Genomic DNA, 15,864 nt, shown 5'->3' on the forward strand with positions numbered 1-15,864 from the left:
GTAAAAGAACTTTCAACCGGTACCGAGGCTCTCACCACAAGGCCCGTGCGGGAGGGGGAAGCAAGCGTGTGTGGCACAGTTTTGGTGCCGGCTATGGTAGAGTGTGGCGGCGGTCACGGCGCTACGGTGTTTTGCGGTGAGGTAACGATGTCTTTATAAAAAATCAACGGCGCTACTACTGCTACTACGCCTCCTCTCAAAAAAAGTAATCTCCTGTAGATGTACATGCCATTGGTTCTTCATGTTCTGTAGATGTAGATGCCACTGGTTCTTCACGTTCTGCAGATGTAGATGCCACTGGTTCTTCACGTTCTGCAGATGTAGATGCCACTGGTTCGTCACGTTCTACAGATGTAGATGCCACTGGTTCGTCACGTTCTACAGATGTAGATGCCACTGGCTCTTCACGTTCTGCAGATGTAGATCCACTGTTCTTCACGTTCTACCGATGTAGGATGCCATGGTTTGTCAACGCCTCCTCTACAGATGTAGATGCCACTGGTTCTTCACGTTCTGCAGATGTAGATGCCACTGGTTCTTCACGTTCTGCAGATGTAGATGCCACTGGTTCTTCACGTTCTGCAGATGCCACTGGTTCTTCACGTTCTGCAGATGTAGATGCCACTGGTTCACGTTCTGCAGATGTAGATGCCACTGGTTCTTCACGTTCTGCAGATGTAGATGCCACTGGTTCTTCACGTTCTGCAGATGTAGATGCCACTGGTTCTTCACGTTCTGCAGATGTAGATGCCACTGGTTCTTCACGTTCCAGATGTAGATGCCACTGGTTCTTCACGTTCTGCAGATGTAGATGCCACTGGTTCTTCACGTTCTGCAGATGTAGATGCCACTGGTTCTTCACGTTCTGCAGATGCCACTGGTTCTTCACGTTCTGCAGATGTAGATGCCACTGGTTCTTCACGTTCTGCAGATGTAGATGCCACTGGTTCTTCACGTTCTGCAGATGTAGATGCCACTGGTTCTTCACGTTCTGCAGATGTAGATGCCACTGGTTCTTCACGTTCTGCAGATGTAGATGCCACTGGTTCTTCACGTTCTGCAGATGTAGATGCCACTGGTTCTTCACGTTCTGCAGATGTAGATGCCACTGGTTCTTCACGTTCTGCAGATGTAGATGCCACTGGTTCTTCACGTTCTGCAGATGTAGATGCCACTGGTTCTTCACGTTCTGCAGATGTAGATGCCACTGGTTCTTCACGTTCTGCAGATGTAGATGCCACTGGTTCTTCACGTTCTGCAGATGTAGATGCCACTGGTTCTTCACGTTCTGTAGATGCCACTGGTTCTTCACGTTCTGCAGATGTAGATGCCACTGGTTCTTCACGTTCTGCAGATGTAGATGCCACTGGTTCTTCACGTTCTGCAGATGTAGATGCCACTGGTTCTTCACGTTCTGCAGATGTAGATGCCACTGGTTCTTCACGTTCTGCAGATGTAGATGCCACTGGTTCTTCACGTTCTGCAGATGTAGATGCCACTGGGTTCTTCACGTTCTACCGAGTTAGATGCCCCACTGGTTCTTCACGTTTCTGCATGGATGTAGATGCCACTGGCTTCTTCACGTCTGCAGATGTAGATGCACATGGTGTTCCCACGTTCTGCAGATGTAGATGCCACTGGTTCTTGCAACATTCTGCAGATGTAGATGCATTGGTTCTTCACGGTCTGCATATGTAAATGCCACTGGCTCTTCACGGTTCTGCAGATGTGATGCCCACTGGCTTCTTCACGTTCTGTAGATGCCAACTGGCTCTTCACGTTCTGCAGATGTAGATGCCACATGGTTCTTCACGTTCTGCAGATGTAGATGCCCACTGGTCTTCACGTTCTAGCAGATGTAGATGCCACTGGTTCTTCACGTTCTGTAGATGTAGATTCCACTGGTTCTTCCACGTTCTGCAGATGTAGAGGCACTGGGTTCTTCACGTCTGCCAGAGTAGATGCTACTGGTTCTTCACGTTCTGCAGATGTAGATGCCACTGGTTCTTCACGTCTGCAGATGTAGATGCCCTGGTTCTTCACGTTCTGTAGATGTAGATGCCACTGGTTCCTTCACGTTCTGCAGATGTAGATGCCACTGGTTCTTCACGTTCTGCAGATGTAGATGCCTACTGGTTCTTCACGTTCTGCAGATGATGCCACTGGTTGTCACGTTCTGACAGATGTAATGCACGGTTCTTCCGTTCTGCAGATGTAGATGCCACTGGTCTTCACGTTCTGCAGATGTAGATGCCACTGGTTCTTCACGTTCTGCAGATGTAGATGCCACTGGTTCTTCACGTTCTGCAGATGTAGATGCCACTGGTTCTTCACGTTCTGCAGATGTAGATGCCACTGGTTCTTCACGTTCTGCAGATGTAGATGCCACTGGCTCTTCACGTTCTGCAGATGTAGATGCCACTGGTTCTTCACGTTCTGCAGATGTAGATGCCACTGGTTCTTCACGTTCTGCAGATGTAGATGCCACTGGTATTCACGTTCTGCAGATGTAGATGCCACTGGTCTTCACGTTCTGCAGATGTAGATGCCACTGGTTATTCACGTTCTGCAGATGTAGATGCCACTGGTCTTCACGTTTGCAGATGTAGATGCCACTGGTTCTTCACGTTTTTGCAGATGTAGATGCCACTGGTTCTTCACGTTCTGCAGATGTAGATGCCACTGGTTCTTAACGTTCTGCAGATGTAGATGCCACTGGTTCTTCACGTTCTGCAGATGTAGATGCCACTGGTTCTCCACGTTGTGCAGATGTAGATGCCACTGGTTCTTCACGTTCTGCAGATGTAGATGCCACTGGTTCTTCACGTTCTGCAGATGTAGATGCCACTGGTTCTTCACGTTCTGCAGATGTAGATGCCACTGGTTCTTCATGTTCTGTAGATGTAGATGCCACTGGTTCTTCACGTTCTGCAGATGTAGATGCTACTGGTTCTTCACGTTCTGCAGATGTAGATGCCACTGGTTCTCCACGTTGTGCAGATGTAGATGCCACTGGTTCTTCATGTTCTGTAGATGTAGATGCCACTGGTTCTTCACGTTCTGCAGATGTAGCAACGGAGATCGCACGCCCAGCAAAGGAGCTTGCTTGCTTTCTGGTAACCTTCAACAATTTAACTTTTAAACACAATCTAGTATATTCAATAATACCATTTGATCGTACATGAAACAAACTATTTTTAAATCCTTTATATTAAGTTCACTTGCTTGCTTAGGACCGTGCAAATCTTTCGGTCGTTTTTTAACCCACTTCCCGTGATCCAATCGAGCTGACATTTTCCACACAGACTCGTTGTGCGTGACAATTAATGTTCGTGAAAAAAAAAATCCAAAATTTTACACTTTTTAGGACAAAAATATTATATTTAATTACCAATTGCTTAATGCTGCCATGCAATCATCTGACCCATATGTGGCAGCCATCTCAAGCCAGAGGACGAGAGGACTCTAGCCGCCACGCATATAAAGGATTTAGAGTGAAACACTTTGTCTTTACGGGTTATACTTGTTAATTCGCCAGGCACGGCCCCCACAAAGCAATGTTTTTTGGAGAAGTGACGTGGCTATCACAAACGATAGCTCAACCAAGCGGCAGCTAATCATCATCATCATCATGACGCGGGGAAAAGCATAGCAGCCAAATACTCTAAAACGCATGACACGTCGATTCTAAATGCGGAGGGAAAAACCAAGATGACCTGGAGAAGAATCTACCGGACCACGGAGGAGAAAGACACGCAAACTCCAAATATACATACAGCAGGCGTCAAGGGGTCACAGAATCGAACTCACGACCTCCTGTATACCAGTTTGCACGCCTCTCTCCCCGTGGTCGCGTGGATTTTCCCCCGGGGTCCCTCCGATGTTTCCCCTCCACATTTAGAATCAATGTCACACGTTTAAGAGTATTTGGGCTGCTATACATTACCACGTGATGATGGCGATGATGATTAATCCACTTCCGTTGAGCTATCATTTGTGGTAGCCAGGTCACTTCTGAAAAAATGTTGCATGGCCTCACTCAGTCGTGGGCCTTATGTGGTAAAATAAAAAAAATTGTTTCGAGAATAAGCACTGCTAGCGACCGCCTATTGAAAACGGGCGCGGCACACTCGCACGCCACCACCCACGCCATTTGAGGCCGAGTCTACCTAGGGGGAGGATGACCCTTGCCAAACCAGTTCCGGACACCCTTTAGCCCCCCAACAAAAACTAAACAAATCGTGTTCAGGCTAATTATTTGAGGCCGAGTCGACCTAGCGGAGACCCAGGTCAGTTACAGACACCAATTTAGCGCAAAAAAACGCGGGGTGCGGTATGTGTAGAACTTCCCTTCGCGCCGCACGTAGCCAACCTGTGTTTAAAAATCAGAGGTGTCGTGGTGACGATGCTCATTTGAGATAAACCCCAACCACGTTCACTCCGCTCCCCACTCACCCCCATGTGGCAACAGCTGATGACGATTTTGACGACGATGCTATGAGTCACGTACGGGCAGCAGTATACCCCCCCACCCCAATCGTGTAGACGGTGGGGGAAGCTTCTGCGCCCGACTCGATGGGTTGGGTCCCTTACCCACCCAGCAATCCCCTTCCTCTCCCACCCACCAACTCCCTCCACATCTGCCCATAACACTGGTGGATAAAAGCCATCAACCCGCACCAGTTGTTTGACCACACTTTCAGAATATGTACCGACACAGAAGGAATCCGATTAACTTAATTTTTCACAGACGTCCATGAAACTACTCAACTCTTTTACCAGGTAAGGCCCAGCGTCTATTTTTAAATCCTTTATATTAAGTTCACTCGCTTGCTTGCGCGCTTACGACCGTGCAAATCTTTCGGTCGTTTTTTAACCCACTTCCCGTGATCCAATCGAGCTGACATTTTGCACACAGACTCGTTGTGCGTGACATACATTTTCGTGAATTTTTTTTTCCAAAATTTTACACTTTTTAGGAAAAAAAAATTCTATGTAATTACCAATTGCTTAATGGTGGCAGGCAATCATCTGACCCATAGGTGGCAGCCATCTCAAGCCAGAGGACGAGAGGACTCTAGCCGCCACGCATATAAAGGATTTATAGTGAAAAACTGTGTTTTTACGGGTTAATTTTTATTCAGAATCGACTAGGCCAGCACAAACGATAGCTCAACGAAGTAGCGGCTCATCATCATCATCACGTGGAAACTTCTAGCAGCCGCCAAACACTCTCAATGCGTAGATGTTGTTTCTAAATGTGGAGGGGAAATTAAAAAAAAACGGAAGACCCGAAGACTAAATCCACGTGACCACTTGGGAGAGACAGAAAAACACACAAACTCCAAATATACAGCAGGCATCCATTGTTCGGGATCGAACCCACGACCTCCTGTATACCAGGCGAGGGAGTTGACATCTCCCAGCCACCGTGATGATGATGATGATGAGAGACACGCAAACTCTTAATATAAAGGCGTCAGGGTCGGGATCGAACCCACGACATCCTGTATACCAGGCGAGGGAGGTGACATCTCCCAGCCACCATGATGATGATGATGAGAGACACGCAAACTCTTAATATACAGGCGTCAGGGTCGGGATCGAACCCTCGACCTCCTGTATACCAGGCGAGGGAGGTGACATCTCCCAGCCACCGTGATGATGATGATGAGAGACACGCAAACTCTTAATATACAGGCGTCAGGGTCGGGATCGAACCCACGACCTCCTGTATACCAGGCGAGGGAGGTGACATCTCCCAGCCACCGTGATGATGATGATGAGAGACACGCAAACTCTTAATATACAGGCGTCAGGGTCGGGATCGAACCCTCGACCTCCTGTATACCAGGCGAGGGAGGTGACATCTCCCAGCCACCGTGATGATGATGATGAGAGACACGCAAACTCTTAATATACAGGCGTCAGGGTCGGCATCGAACCCTCGACCTCCTGTATACCAGGCGAGGGAGGTGACATCTCCCAGCCACCGTGATGATGATGATGATGAGAGACACGCAAACTCTTAATATACAGGCGTCAGGGTCGGGATCGAACCCTCGACCTCCTGTATACCAGGCGAGGGAGGTGACATCTCCCAGCCACCGTGATGATGATGATGAGAGACACGCAAACTCTTAATATACAGGCGTCAGGGTCGGGATCGAACCCTCGACCTCCTGTATACCAGGCGAGGGAGGTGACATCTCCCAGCCACCGTGATGATGATGATGAGAGACACGCAAACTCTTAATATACAGGCGTCAGGGTCGGGATCGAACCCTCGACCTCCTGTATACCAGGCGAGGGAGGTGACATCTCCCAGCCACCGTGATGATGATGATGAGAGACACGCAAACTCTTAATATACAGGCGTCAGGGTCGGCATCGAACCCTCGACCTCCTGTATACCAGGCGAGGGAGGTGACATCTCCCAGCCACCGTGATGATGATGATGAGAGACACGCAAACTCTTAATATACAGGCGTCAGGGTCGGGATCGAACCCTCGACCTCCTGTATACCAGGCGAGGGAGGTGACATCTCCCAGCCACCGTGATGATGATGATGAGAGACACGCAAACTCTTAATATACAGGCGTCAGGGTCGGGATCGAACCCACGACCTCCTGCATACCAGGCGAGGGAGGTGACATCTCCCAGCCACCGTGGCGCCCCCAATAGTGGGAACGGGGTGAGAAATTTACTTCGAGTGATGCGAGGCCAGAATCGGTACGGGCGTAACAGATGCCACTCATCACTGAACATTCACCGTGGGCAAAGTTCGTAACGTGATGCGTTAACTTGCACACCCAGCGAAGCCAAAGCTATGTACTGTATGTACGTTGAACTTTCCGCGCCGTACTTAGCCAGCCGTGCTGTGTGTGTGTGTGTTCAACTTCTTTCGCACCGTACGTAGCCAAACAAGCACTTCTAAAGAAATCAAATAATAAACGCTCTTTATTCAACCCCAGAAGAGATCATGACCAGAGTCTCAGGACTAATTGCCAGGAGGAGGGTGGCCGCTATACTGGAGTTTGTTTGACCATTTCCGCTCACGCCATAAAAACTATATGTTTTTTTATTTGTAAGGGCCCACTATTAATAAGAGTGCGCGTCATACGATGCCAGGAAACCGGGATGATTCTGAACTCGCACGTGCAGACAATGCTTGCGATGCAGTGCCGCCCCCCTTCGTCAATCCACTGCTGGATGAAGGCCGTGGCGGTCTAGACACCCCTGACCTTGCCACACGATGATTGCAGTTCACCAACCCGCTTGCTATGCTGCAACACTGCAACACCCACCCCACCGTCCCCTCCATCTGAACGAGTTTCATCACACGTAGTAGCAGTAAACTATTTTTATTGTACAAGTTGTAAGGCCCCCTACTGAACTGCTATGTAGTAAGGGCCCATCCATTTCGTACGTACGCATGGAGGGGGGAGGGTGAAACCTTGATCATACATTGTCTACATTGGCCTTCAAAATTAGTTAGATAATCCGGCGGTGCTTAAACAAATATCGGCCGTTCTATACGATTCGGGGAGGGGGGGCGCGTCAAGCGTACGTACGCAGGTGGCGGGGGGGGGGGGGTCAGTGTTAAAAGTACGCGTGCGTACGGGGAGGGAGGTAAGGGTGAAGTTGACAGATGTTTGCGTACGTACTAAATGGATGGGCCCCCTAGCTCTTTTCAGAAGCGCCCCCTGGCTAAAACAAATGATAGCTCAACAAAGTGGCGGCGGATTATCATCATCACGTGGACATTTAAAGCAGCGGCCAAATACTCTCAACGCGTGATGTTGATTTTACATGTGGGGAAAAACTGGGGGATACGGAGAAAAATCCACACAATCACGGGGGGAGACAAAGAAACGCAACTCCAAATATGGAACGGACATAGTCAGGGTCGCGATCAAACCCACGACCTCCTGCGTACCAGGCGAGGTGGTCAACATCTCCTAGCCACCGTGGCGATGATGATAGACACGCAAACTTCAAATATACCGCAGAAGGCGGTCAGGATCGGGATCGAACCCACGACCTTCCTGCATACCAGGCGAGGTCGTCAACGTCTCCTAGCCACCGTGGCGATGATGATAGAGACACGCAAACTTCAAATATACCGCAGAAGGCGGTCAGGATCGGGATCGAACCCACGACCTTCCTGCGTACCAGGCGAGGTGGTCAACATCTCCTAGCCACCGTGGCGATGATGATAGACACGCAAACTTCAAATATACCGCAGAAGGCGGTCAGGATCGGGATCGAACCCACGACCTTCCTGCATACCAGGCGAGGTGGTCAACATCTCCTAGCCACCGTGGCGATGATGATAGAGAGACGCAAACTTCAAATATACCGCAGCAGGCATCGTCAGGATGGGATCGAACCCACGACCTCCTGCGTACCAGGCGAGGTGGTCAACATCTCCTAGCCACCGTGGCGATGATGATAGAGACACGCAAACTTCAAATATACCGCAGAAGGCGGTCAGGATCGGGATCGAACCCACTACCTCCTGCATACCAGGCGAGGTGGTCAACATCTCCTAGCCACCGTGGCGATGATTATAGAGACACGCAAACTTCAAATATACCGCAGAAGGCGGTCAGGATCGGGATCGAACCCACTACCTCCTGCATACCAGGCGAGGTCGTCAACGTCTCCTAGCCACCGTGGCGATGATGATAGAGACACGCAAACTTCAAATATACCGCAGAAGGCGGTCAGGATCGGGATCGAACCCACGACCTTCCTGCATACCAGGCGAGGTCGTCAACATCTCCTAGCCACCGTGGCGATGATGATAGAGACACGCAAACTTCAAATATACCGCAGAAGGCGGTCAGGATCGGGATCAAACCCACGACCTTCCTGCATACCAGGCGAGGTGGTCAACATCTCCTAGCCACCGTGGCGATGATGATAGACACGCAAACTTCAAATATACCGCAGAAGGCGGTCAGGATCGGGATCGAACCCACGACCTTCCTGCGTACCAGGCGAGGTCGTCAACGTCTCCTAGCCACCGTGGCGAGCAGGGACGATGACCACGGCAGCAGGAGCGTCGCGGTTAACAAGCGCCAGCGAAAAATCCCCATTACGCAAGAACTCGGCAAAGCCAGCCAGAGGGGACTGGCGTCAAGATCCCAAGGCAAACAAGGAATGAGGGAAGGAGGGAGGGGGAAGAGAGGGAGGAGAGGGGGTCCGAAAGCCTCTTTCACAAGCTCATCCGAAAGCATCGCGTGATGCGGTAAAAAAACGATGGGGTGGGTCACCGCATCATCATCGTAGTCGTCGTCATGCACACGTTTTCAGATGCGCCGCCGCTTCCGTGGCCGTCTGGAACGCTCTCTTCCTGCCCGGTATTAGGAAGCCGCTGGGCGCTCTGCCACTTTTGAATCATTATCATTATCACCATCACCATCTAGGATTGACAAACTAAGTTTACTTAGAACTGGTTGTTGTGTTTCAATAGCCATCTCCCCCCCCCCCCCGCATCTACGATTCGCGCGACGTACGGTGCGAAAAAAGTTCAACACAGACCACACATAGCACGGTTAGCTACGCGCGGTGCGAAATAAGTTCAACATGCACACGCGCTCGCTCGCATTTCGGCCACGCAAGGGAGGCAAAGGCAACTATCACAAAGCTCCAGGGTGTCTCTTTGTCCACTCGTGTGGATGAGGTGGTGTTGGGGGGAGCGGTGACCCATCCTGCCTCCCCTCCCCCACCAGAGTTCGACTCCAGGCCGAGGCTAAACAATAATGCAGCGGCGGCAGAGGTCGCAAACGGGTTTTGATTCCTTACCCGTACCCGGCCGCACCAGGGTCGCAAATGGCTACCCGTACCCGGCCGGGTATGGGTACCCGTTCCCTACCCGAAATGAGTGACAAACAGTTACTCACCAGTGACTCACGGCCTACCCGTACCCGTACCCGGCCGCACCAGGGTCGCAAACGGGTACCCGTACCCGACTGGGTACGGGTAGCCGGGTATCGGGTAGGGTACGGGTATCGGGTACCCGGTTGCGACCTCTGAGCAGCGGGCGAGTTGATGATGTCTGTAACTGGCCCTATCGTGTCCCCTCTTACGCCACCTTCATTCGTTAAACCCTCCCCCCCCCTCCTCCTCCCCCCCACGACTGACCAGCGTGGGGGGAAGTATGGTCAAGCAAGAGCACGTGACCGGACACGGGTGGAGTTATGGCTCCGGGAGTTTATGTAACTAAAGCGTGTTAAAATAAAGAGTCTCTCTGAACGGATCTTTAACTCTCGCGCCTTGCCTGCCGCTGTTCGCTTGCAACATTTTGGACATTGGACCAAACCAAAACCAAAATCAGCCACCACCATCCGCTCCTCCTCTGTTTCGTGAACCGGGAAGGGAGAAACGGGAAGGGGTGGACGTGCGGTGGGGGTGGGACCGGTCCCGCAAGACGACTCCGTACAGATGGATTTCACAAACAAACCAAAAAAAATCCACCCACATCCCGTCTTTTGTGCACACCTCTTAATCCAAACAAACCTATAAGATCTAGATAATAGATACATCCCCCCCCCTACAGCCTGAACTGTTGGTACAAGTGCTGTTAGTGAGTAGCAGCACCTATGAAAGGCCGGCACTGTGGCACACGAGGGGGTGGCCAGCGCCACGCCCGACCGCCTTTGTCTCCCCAGTGGCGATGTTTACTACACACCGCATCAGTTGACTCATTCGAGGCCGAGTCTACCTAGGGGAGGCGGCCCAGGACCGGTTCAGATAATCGTCACCCGGTGTTGGCCGTGAGAGGGAATCAAACTTGGGTCCGCCTGGTTTACGTAGCGCTAACCGCTGCACCACCGCTCTACCAAACGCCACCACCCGCACCGCGTGCATTGTTTCACAGCTCAAGGCTCGGCACAGATGGATTTAACAATTCATTCAACTCTTGTGCCGTCCACTTGACTTTTGACTATCACCCCACCCCGCTCACTGTGGCCACTCTGGCGAGCAGATCCTTTCAACTGGTCCGGTTCGCCAAGCAGCACTGCTAACACGAGACTAACCATCACCATCATCAACAATCAGTAGCCATGGTCATTCCACTGCTAGATGAGAGTCTCCCCCAAGCCAGTCCAATCTTCCTGGCGGAAACTCGACGGGAAATACCGTCAACTGGTCCGTTTCGCCAAGCAGCACTGCTACCACGAGACTAACCACCATCATCATCATTATCAACAATCAGTAGCCATGGTCATTCCACTGCTGGATGAGGGTCTCACCCAAGCCTCGTTAGTTCAATCTTCCTGGCGGAAACTCGACGGGAAATACCGTCAACTGGTCCAGTTCGCCAATCAGCACTGCTAACACGAGACTGACCATCATCAACAATCAGTAGCCATGGTCAATCCACTGCTGGATGAGGGTCTCTCCCAAGCCTCGTTAGTCAAATCTTCCTGGCGGAAACTCGACGGGAAATACCATCAACTGGTCCAGTTCGCCAAGCAGCACTGCTAACACGAGACTGACCATCATCATCAGTACCCATGATCAATCCACTGCTGGATGAAGAACAATCCTCCTTATCCAACCCAATCCGCTGCCATCTCATCCCCCGCGATCCGATAGATTATCCCTCTCGGGATACGTGCAGAGAAGCCCCCGGCTAATGGATGCCACACAAAGACAAAGATTTGCCTCCCCCGTGTTGGGTGGGGAAAGTGATGTTAGTTAAGCGAGTTGGAGCGCCTACGCAGGAAGCCGGGAACTGTGACACACACACACGAGGTGATGGTGGGTGGCTAGCACCACACCCGGCCGCCTTTGTCTCTCTCCCAACAGTGGTGACGTTCTATGAACAGCACCGGGTAATCTCTAATTCGAGGACGGGTGGTAACCGGACCGGTTCGGATAATCAATCGGGGATCTCCAAATGGGGGGTTCGTATCGAACCACTCAAAAGCACAGCCCGTGAGATGAACTCGCTCCCCACAAAGATGCCACACACACACACACAGCAAGTCTCTCCACCACCATCACCACTATCATTGTGCCGTTGTTTAGTTCATTTAAGACGTTGAAATCCACCCTCCCCCCCCCCTCACACGTGATATAGTATAGTTTGTTTAACGAGATTACGTTAATATCTAAGCGGATTTAACGTTAAAGCACTCGCATCACCCATCATCATCACCAACGCCCATCATCACCATCATCACCATATCACCCATCACCACCACTATCATCCATAATCACCACCATCACCCATCATCACCCATCATCACCACCGCCACCAACGTCACCCATCACCACCGACATCACCACCACCCACCACCATCATCATAATCACCACCACCCATCACCATCCTCATCACCACCACCACCCCCACCCATCATCCTCACCACCATCATCACCACAACCACCCATCATCCTCACCACCATCATCACCACAACCACCCATCATCCTCACCACCATCATCACCACCCACCACCCATCACCACCCATCATCATAATCACCATCATCACCACCCATCCTCACCACCACCATCCTCACCACCACCATCACCACCCACCATCACCATCATCATCCTCACCACCACCCATCACCACCACCATCACCACCACCATCATCATCATCCTCACCACCACCCATCACCACCACCATCACCACCACCATCATCATCATCCTCACCACCACCACCACCCTCACCACCACCACCCACCATCATCCTCACCACCCATCACCACCACCAACATCACCACCACCACCAACATCACCCATCACCACCACCATCATCATCACCACCACCACCAACATCACCCATCACCACCACCAACATCATCACCACCACCATCACCACCCTCACCACCACCCACCATCATCCTCACCACCCATCCATCACCACCCATCACCACCACCACCAACATCACCCATCACCACCACCACCAACATCACCCATCACCACCCATCATCATCATCACCACCATCACCACCATCATCATCATCACCACCAACATCATCACCACCACCAACATCACCATCATCACCACCACCACCACCATCATCACCATCACCACCACCATCATCATCACCATCACCACCACCCACCAACATCACCACCACCACCACCATCATCACCATCACCACCACCAACATCATCACCACCACCACCACCACCAACATCACCCATCACCACCACCACCACCAACATCACCCATCACCACCACCATCATCATCACCACCACCACCAACATCACCCACCACCACCAATCATCATCACCACCACCATCATCATCATCACCACCAACATCACCATCACCATCACCACCACCACCAACATCACCCATCACCACCACCACCATCATCATCACCACCACCACCACCATCATCATCATCGCCCGCCGCAACCGCCTCCATTTTACGTTCCGAGCCCACGCGGCCCTCCCCATCCCCCCACGCCGCCTCCTCCTCACGGAGCCTGCGACTCGCTCGCGCTCCCGCACCACGAAGCCTTTCCCCGAGAACATTCGTGCCCTTCACGTCGTTTCGTAACGACGGTTTCACGTTTATTTATCCAACAACAAAACGCCGCTCCATTTTAACACAAAAGCCGCCGCCGCACGCACTTGCGTCGGCTTTTTTTGTTATAAAGGTCAAATTGATTTATTTAGTTTTGATTTCACGTAAATCTATTGTTGGTAACATCGACGCACCGAAGGTACATTTAATAACGTTAACAAAAACGTCGACGTTGTATTCGCCACGTGCGACTTTTTATTTTAAAACGCCCTTCGGCGCGAGAACGTGGGTGGTGGTGCTGGTGAAAGCCTAGGCCTCTACGGGGCCTCGAACGAAGCCTCGGTCTTGCCTGACCAACCTCCCCGGATGGTTGCGCGACGACCCCGGCGGCGCCACCCCCCTCCCCGACCAGAGGGGCCGGGCGGGTGTCGTGAGGGGAAAAAAAAAAATTCCGCCCACGAACTCGAGTCGCACGACAAACGACGGAGAACGATCTCGCCGCTCGAACGGCGACGTTTTCGACGAACGCGGCGCGGCTTTTGGTGCCCCTTTGGCCGTCGAAGTCGTTACCTGTACTCGGCAGACGTGTCGGACATTTTCCCTCGCAGCTTCGCGGCAAAACGGAAAAGAAGGGCGGCCCGGTCCGCGCAGCGATACTTTATGTGAAGCGGCCGCGACCCACCCCCACCCACCAGCAGCAGCACAGCGGTGATGGGGTGGGTGGTTATTTAAATCACCGCAAATTAAAACGTATTTTTAAAATAAATATACTTTGGTGGGTGGGAAAATATTAAATCGTTTCGAGTGTTGGGGGAGGAGGGGTTGAGAGTTTGCGTGAGAGATAAATCTCGGGTTTTTTTTTATGGTGTGTGTTAGCGCACTATTTCTTTTCAGAGGAGGTTTTTTTTTTGTGTGCGCACGTGTGGCGTTCGTCGGGTCGTGATGCGGCCTCGCCCGGTCTCCATTTAATGCGCGTGACGTCACCGGGATTGTGAATTTTTAAAAAATAAATTTAAAAAATATAATTTTTTAAAATTCACAATCTGGACCTGGAGGGGGAAATTCGACTTAAAAGAGCCACGGAGAGACACATTCCACCAAACCGAGGCTCCCCTTTTAGAAGTTAACGTTTTAATTTCCGTCAAATGGACCGTTATTTTTTATTTATTAAAAAAAAAGGGAAAAATATGCGAATTCACGTGACCCACCGTCAAAGCTCACCGTCTCACTCATTCACTCACTCAATCACTCATTCACTCATCATTTCACTCATTCACTCACTCATTCACTCACTCAATCACTCATTCACTCACTCAGTCACTCATTCACTCACTCAATCACTCATTCACTCACCGTCTCACTCATTCACTCACTCACTCAATCACTCATTCACTCACCGTCTCACTCATTCACTCACTCACTCAATCACTCATTCACTCACCGTCTCACTCATTCACTCACTCAATCACTCATTTACTCACCGTCTCACTCATTCACTCACTCAATCACTCATTCACTCATCATTTCACTCATTCACTCACTCACTCAATCACTCATTCACTCACCGTCTCACTCATTCACTCACTCACTCAATCACTCATTCACTCACCGTCTCACTCATTCACTCACTCAATCACTCATTCACTCACCGTCTCACTCATTCACTCACTCAATCACTCATTCACTCATCATTTCACTCATTCACTCACTCACTCAGTCACTCATTCACTCACTCAATCACTCATTCACTCACCGTCTCACTCATTCACTCACTCAATCACTCATTCACTCACCGTCTCACTCATTCACTCACTCAATCACTCATTCACTCACCGTCTCACTCATTCACTCACTCAATCACTCATTCACTCATCATTTCACTCATTCACTCACTCACTCAGTCACTCATTCACTCACTCAATCACTCATTCACTCACCGTCTCACTCATTCACTCACTCAATCACTCATTCACTCACTCAGTCAACCATTCACTCACTCACTCATTCACTCATTCACTCACCGTCTCACTCATTCACTCACTCAGTCACTCATTCACTCACCGTCTCACTCATTCACTCACTCACTCAATCACTCATTCACTCACTCATTCACTCACCGTCTCACTCATTCACTCACTCAATCACTCATTCACTCACTCAATCACTCATTCACTCACCGTCTCACTCATTCACTCACTCACTCACTCACTCAATCACTCATTCACTCACTCATTCACTCACCGTCTCACTCATTCACTCACTCAGTCACTCATTCACTCACTCAGTCACTCATTCACTCACCGTCTCACTCATTCACTCGCTCAGTCACTCACCATTTCACTCATTCACTCACCATTTCA

At 50.7% G+C, this 15,864-nt stretch overlaps 1 protein-coding gene across 1 annotated transcript in view; it reads left to right on the forward strand.

The window, feature by feature from the left end:
* LOC133361003 (protein canopy homolog 3-like) overlaps positions 1 to 14,170 on the forward strand; it is a 30,180-nt gene extending 16,010 nt beyond the window's left edge. Inside the window, exon 6 of the mRNA XM_061579886.1 lies at positions 14,088 to 14,170. Within this exon, the coding sequence (XP_061435870.1) occupies positions 14,088 to 14,170 (83 nt within the window). The remainder of the gene's footprint in view (positions 1 to 14,087) is intronic.
* Positions 14,171 to 15,864: the final 1,694 nt, after the last annotated feature.

This window comes from Lethenteron reissneri, chromosome 70 (genome assembly GCF_015708825.2).
Source record: "Lethenteron reissneri isolate LAM-NWPU_2019-01 chromosome 70, ASM1570882v1, whole genome shotgun sequence".
NCBI lineage: Eukaryota > Metazoa > Chordata > Hyperoartia > Petromyzontiformes > Petromyzontidae > Lethenteron > Lethenteron reissneri.